At 42.9% G+C, this 6272-nt stretch overlaps 1 protein-coding gene across 1 annotated transcript in view; it reads left to right on the plus strand.

Moving 5' to 3' along the window:
- Positions 1–6039, plus strand: part of LOC104950419 (Down syndrome cell adhesion molecule homolog) — a gene marked incomplete at its 3' end in the record, with an annotated part of 12917 nt that extends 6878 nt beyond the window's left edge. Inside the window, exons 5-7 of the mRNA XM_010776936.1 lie at positions 4031–4309; positions 4466–4585; positions 5860–6039. Of these exons, the coding sequence (XP_010775238.1) occupies positions 4031–4309; positions 4466–4585; positions 5860–6039 (579 nt within the window). The remainder of the gene's footprint in view (positions 1–4030; positions 4310–4465; positions 4586–5859) is intronic.
- Between the last annotated feature and the right edge of the window lie 233 nt (positions 6040–6272).

Genomic DNA, 6272 nt, shown 5'->3' on the forward strand with positions numbered 1-6272 from the left:
TAGGAAGGTGCTGCGTAAATACCGGACTGCGCTGAATATGAGTCCTCGCTGAATATCAGGGCCCTTTTATGCCACTTTATATATCAGTGGAGTTGTCATTTATTGTTCCTGTCGTATACAGGTATATTTATTATGTCGAATTCGTTTAAGTGTCACGTACGCGCATACATGTTTACACGTCAATAACCATACAGTTCGTGAGCGGCGGTCACTCAAGGGTATACGTCCTACAAAGCCCTGGCGGGTCATAACTCTCACACAGGTGACTCCCTCTTCAGTCTGTAGCAAAGACGGAGAACAGACTGTTACTTGTGCGCTGTTTGGTGGAGATTATTAGTGTCGTGTCCCCCCCCCCTTTCCTTTTGGGGGGTTTTCACCATATAGCGGCTTCAAACTCTGAGTTTAAATTAATAAGTCAAAACGTTTCAGATAATACGACTAAACTATACACTAAACAAACTATAGGTATTCTTGAAGATTGGAAATTAATATAAACGGTGTCCTTCGAATGTGATTAATCAAAATATTAGTTGAGAAACCCTCAAGTTAAAAGAGTTGGACTCCTCTCCGTCGCAAATTGTCAGGCAGCTAAATTTTAAGTAGGCAAAACTTATCCCTCTTCTACCTAATAACGAATTATCGTATATTACACTAGTTAATCAGGTGCTATAAGTCGGGCTCTCGTAAAGGACGAATCACTCGCAGTTGAGACTTTCGGTTAAGTCTGCGTCGTAATTTACAATTTACTGTGCGATGCTACTTTGTCGAATGACGACGTCTCCTCTACTTGACTTCCTTATTATCTATAGACAGTGTGGAAGTCTTCTGAAATTCGTTTACACCCTAAATTGTGGAATGTACATCGCGCGTGTGTGTGTGTGTGTGTGTGTAGTAGTGGTGTTGTGTGTGTTGTGTGTGTGTGTGTGTGTGTGTGTGTGTGTGTGTGTGTGTGTGTTGTGTGTGTGTGTGTGTGTGTGTGTGTGTGTGTGTGTGTGTGTGTGTGTGTGTGTGTGTGTGGTGTGTGTTGTGTGTGTCACAACATAGAAATCGTCTCTCGTATGATTAGGTAGTAAAGGGTGTCTTTTCCTCTTATTTTGAACGGAGTCGGGACTTGCACCAAACACGTAAACACACCACCGCACACACACACCAACACACGTACGCAGCACACACACAAACACACACACACACACACACCACAACGCACGCACGCACGCACGCACGCACGCACGCACGACACGCACACACACGTCGGTACAATATTTCGTGATATAAGTCCGAAGACTTATCGTTACTTGAGTCGTCACCGCTGACTCTGTGTGGTAGAGTGTTAAGAGGAATTCTACAATTCGAAACATTGGACACAAAGGTAAAGAGTGAAATTATGAATAAGGGTTATGTTTATGAAAACATAAAAAAATGAATTTATTTGAAACTCCATCTTAACAACAGGACCAACACAAAAATGAATTTATAGAAGACTTCAGTAAATGATTTCACGACATGAGCTACTTTCTGCCTCTTTGAAATTAACCAGAACGTAACGAGGACGTAACCCTGTGTCGACGACGTACACAGAACAACATACGGTTACCAGCGTGTTTGATTAATTCTTCTGTAGTCAGATTTCACTCATACATTTCACACCATTATACTTACTTCTTCGACCCACACTACCTACTTCACTTGTCTTGTAAAGTGTGACTGACTTAATCCAAACATTGTGGAAAATAGTATATATATAGACGAACACAACCAGCCACCACAGCGCGCGCACACACACAGACACACACACAACCACACACACACAGAGACACACACAACACACACACACAGCACACACACACAACAACACACAACACACACACAACACACACACACACCACACACACACACACACATACACACATACACAGAAGTAAGGTATTCTAACACTCACTCACGACTCTTTCTACTTCAAAGGTACGTACCCGCTCCGAGGTCGATCTGTCACAACACACCACACACACACACACACACAACACTACATAACATACCAACACACACACACACACACACACCACACACACACAAACATTGGTTTACTACTGAAGAGTTAGGTTAGGTTAATAAGGTTACCGCGACACTGCTCAATTAACAGTTGAAGCAAAGTTTGCGTTCACCGACGAAGGGAGAGTGCTCTAACGCTTCTGCATTTGGTCGTGAGACTGAGATTGGAAGTAGGGAGCACTGTCAGACCTCGAACATGCGATGTCCAATAAATGCGTCGTGAAGAGGAAAAAAACGTATATAGGTCGCACCGGACTATAAGTCGTATTTATTCAGATATTTATTTTCAAATCCAAGCCAATAACAGACATTTACGGTAAACTGGAAAGGGAAGTTATTAACTACACAGGTCCGGTATGTTAACGCAACACATACCTTCTACCTGGAGGCTGGCTCTGCGAGTCGGGCTAGGGTGGCATGCTTCTACCCCTTGACGCGCTCCGACGGAGGACTGCTGGGACAGACGGGGCATCTCGGACGCACCCACTGAGCATTCGGCCGCTGGGCTGGTAGGGGTGGACCCTGCGCCGCACCGGACACAAGACGGCGGGCTAACAACAGACGGCTAACAAGCTAACAAGACGGCTAACAACAGATGGCTAACAAGCAGCTAACCCGGAAGAACCGTCCGCTCTCTTCTTCGTTTTTTTCAGTGGTACAGGAGCAGCATATAGTTGTCACAAGCCTAGAGCGCCCTCTGGTGGCTGTAGACGGTTCATGTCAGTCAGCATGAATTGACATTTAAAACATATATACGTCGCTCCTGACTATAAGTCGCAGGACCAGCCAAACTAGGAAAAAAAGTGCGACTTATAGTCCGGAAAATACGGTACACACACACTGTATCATACCAAGGGATTCCTAGAGTTCATTCCTGGGTACTTCATCATTGATCTGTTGGTTGGTGGATGCGAACACTTCATCAGTCTCCACACTGACCAGCGGGCATGCATGCTTAAATGTATCACATTTAAAGATACATTAAAGCATCACCTTAGCGTCTATCTTTCCCTGTCACAGAAAACACAGATAGGCAGAGACATCTCTGACAGCAAAGCAGCGTCTCCATCCTCCCAGCAGCTTATCTGGGGCTCATCTGAATATGCAGTGGCGCTGAGCTGAGCCGTATGATGATAACCTCAGATGGCTTTCTTTCTTCAATGACGCTGCATAATTTGAAATGTCGGATGGGCAACCCCCCTTCCGTTTTTCTCACCGGCAGTGCTAACAAGTGCTAACAAGTGTGCGAGGGGGAAATCACACAGCGTAGGCAAAGCCATGCCGCCATTCCGCCTCGGCTAATTTGCCTCTCGGCTGCTTAGCATTCCATCGCTGCCGAGAGGGAATCCCCACGAGCCTATTATGCCTATTTTGTTGTGAATTAAATAAGCGCTGAAGTGCAGCTTATTCCAATTTTATTTTAAATCATTTAAATTTTCCAAAGCATCTGGTTCTCATGATCGCTACAGTGTCCCCAGAGAGCAAAAGACAGTGAGAGAGTGTAATATGAATGTTGTTTGAGTGAGAATTCAGCCGCTATACGTGGCAATAGGTAATTACGTTTGATGGGAGAGAGGTGATAAGGAGGGAATAATGCATGTATACAAATGGAAATGGAGGATTTGAATAAATTCCTCTTTTAATCGTCACACAGTTACACAGCACCGCACACACTCCTTTAGTCTTTGCATTTAAAATCCTAGTATTAGGAGCAGTGTTTGGCTACTATACAGCTCCCAGTTAGCTGTATGGGGGGCCAGTGCCTTGCTTAAGTACACCGCTGCAGTGCCCACGAGGCGAACTGATACCTTTCCAAGTGCCAGTCCACACTCTGTACTTAGTCCATTCTGGGTCTTGAACAGGCGACCTTTGTTTCTCAAGCTGCTACCCCAAAAAGCATTTGCTTTTGTTTGACCTTAATCAAAGGCATGTATTACCCACAGGTCTGATGTGAAAATAACTTTGAATGTCTCCTCCCCAGTTCCACCTACCATCCACCCATTTGAGTTCCCTCGGTTTTCTATCGGCCAGCGAGTCTTCATCCCTTGCGTGGTCATGTCCGGCGACCAGCCCGTCTTCATCACCTGGCAGAAGGATGGTCGGCCAATCCCGGCCAGCCTGGGTGTCACCATAGACAACATAGACTTCACCAGCTCCCTGCGAGTCTCCAACCTTACACTGATGCACAATGGGAACTACACCTGCATTGCACGCAACCAGGCCGCCGCCGTAGAGCACCAGAGCCAGCTCATTGTCCGAGGTAAGGAGGGGGCAGTCAACAGAAAGTTGTGATACGAAGAAATGGAAAGACCCTAAGAAATTGCTTTCAAATTCAGCTGTTTTTGATCAGTAGACATAGACACTATATTTGGTGTCCAGATGAATGGGAGTAATATAATGGCTTCTTGTCTTGCAGTTCCTCCCAAATTTGTGGTGCAACCTAAGGACCAGGATGGCATCTATGGAAAAGCAGTGATCCTAAACTGCTCTGCTGAAGGATATCCTGTTCCTACCATCCAATGGGAATACTCGAAAGGTAAACCCATAGCATACACACACACATTAAATACTGCAGTAACACACAACTTTTCACTCAGGGTTTGGTGAACGTGTTTAACCGTTTTTTTAAGTTTACCTGGATTTACCTTTTGAAAACCAAGCTGAATTGTATGTTAAGATTTTTTTTTAATGCTAACATGACAAATATAATGCCCACAGCCTTGAGGTTGAATGCATAATAAAACCTAGTCCAAACAAGCACTGTGAAATAAGAAAAATAAACTCGGCAGTTATGGGAAGAATCTTTAATTCCTCTAGAAGTAGGAAGATTATATACCCCCTAGATTTACATGATCCCATCCTGACTGAACACAATAACAGGGTTTTCTTTCAACAAAAAGGAAGTGTTTTAAAAGAATGAATATCCATTGCTTCAAATTTGGTCAATTATGACATTGCTTACTGATTATGTGTGCAACTTTAATCTGTATCTGAACTTTGATGACTTTGGTGACCCTGACTTTTCCTCTAGTGCGATCATGATGTTCACATTTTTGATTGAAACAAATATTAATGTTATCCACAGGATGTATTTTTATCCAGTTGTTTTATCTGGCACAATCACTATGTCAAAATTTCAAGTTGTTCCATGCTTTAGTTAATTATGAAAAACGAATAAACATATAACCATCCTCTCAGTCTTTTTTTGTGCTAACTGCTAATACATCTTTTTGGCATGCTAAAATGCTAAAAACAAAAGATAGCATCCAAGATGATACCTGCTTAGCTACCATCAGCATGTATGCATTTTAGTATGCTTACATAAGCATTTATCTCATAGCACCACTGTGTCTAAATACAGCCTGACATCAGTTACCCCCCCTCAACCAACCAAAAAGAATCTCCACTAATGAATACATTGTAATCAAATATACCGTAAATATAAAGATTACAAGTTTGTCAGCAAGACGTATTTCAATTAAAATATTTGTCTTTTATGGTTATTTGAGTAGCATTGACGGAGGATTTGATGGATAACATTGGAACTTCTTCAGCAGATGCATGATATCATTGTTGTTCTTCAATAAACCCTCACAAAGTATTTTCCCCATGCTTATTTTATCTATTTTATGTGTGTTGGCATATCTGAAAGGTCAAAGACACTGATGCATCCCCCTTCGAGTGCAAACATATTGTAGAAGGGTTTACATTTAAGTGATTGTGATAAGGAAGAAGAATAACGACTTGTGTCGGCCTTGCATGTTTTCCTGTTTTTGTTCTAATCCTGATCCCTCTGTCCGCTCTCCACAGGCGCCGGGGTCCCTCAGTTCAGATCCATTGCCCTGAACTCAGGCTTTCGCATTGAAGTGCTGGTCAACGGCTCTCTGTTCATCAAGCATGTTCTGGAAGAAGACAGCGGCTTCTACCTGTGTAGAGTCAGCAACGACGTTGGAGCTGATGTCAGCAAGTCCATGTATCTCAATGTCAAAAGTAAGTCTCATTGGAAAACACATCTTAAAACCTAGAACCTAGAATGCCAATTTAAAACTTGCTTCTAAAGTGACGTCTGCATTACGCTTTTTATTTGGGGTTATGTACAGGCTCGAAGAGTAACGGGTTACATAATCAGAACACCAAAAAACACATAATCAGATAACTGGTACAATTTCAAATTAGATTACTATCAGGATTACAATGTTACAATACATTTAAAAAAAGTGTAC

Source organism: Notothenia coriiceps, unplaced genomic scaffold (genome assembly GCF_000735185.1).
Source record: "Notothenia coriiceps isolate Sejong01 unplaced genomic scaffold, NC01 NC01_scaffold00017530, whole genome shotgun sequence".
In the NCBI taxonomy this organism is placed as follows: Eukaryota; Metazoa; Chordata; class Actinopteri; order Perciformes; family Nototheniidae; genus Notothenia; species Notothenia coriiceps.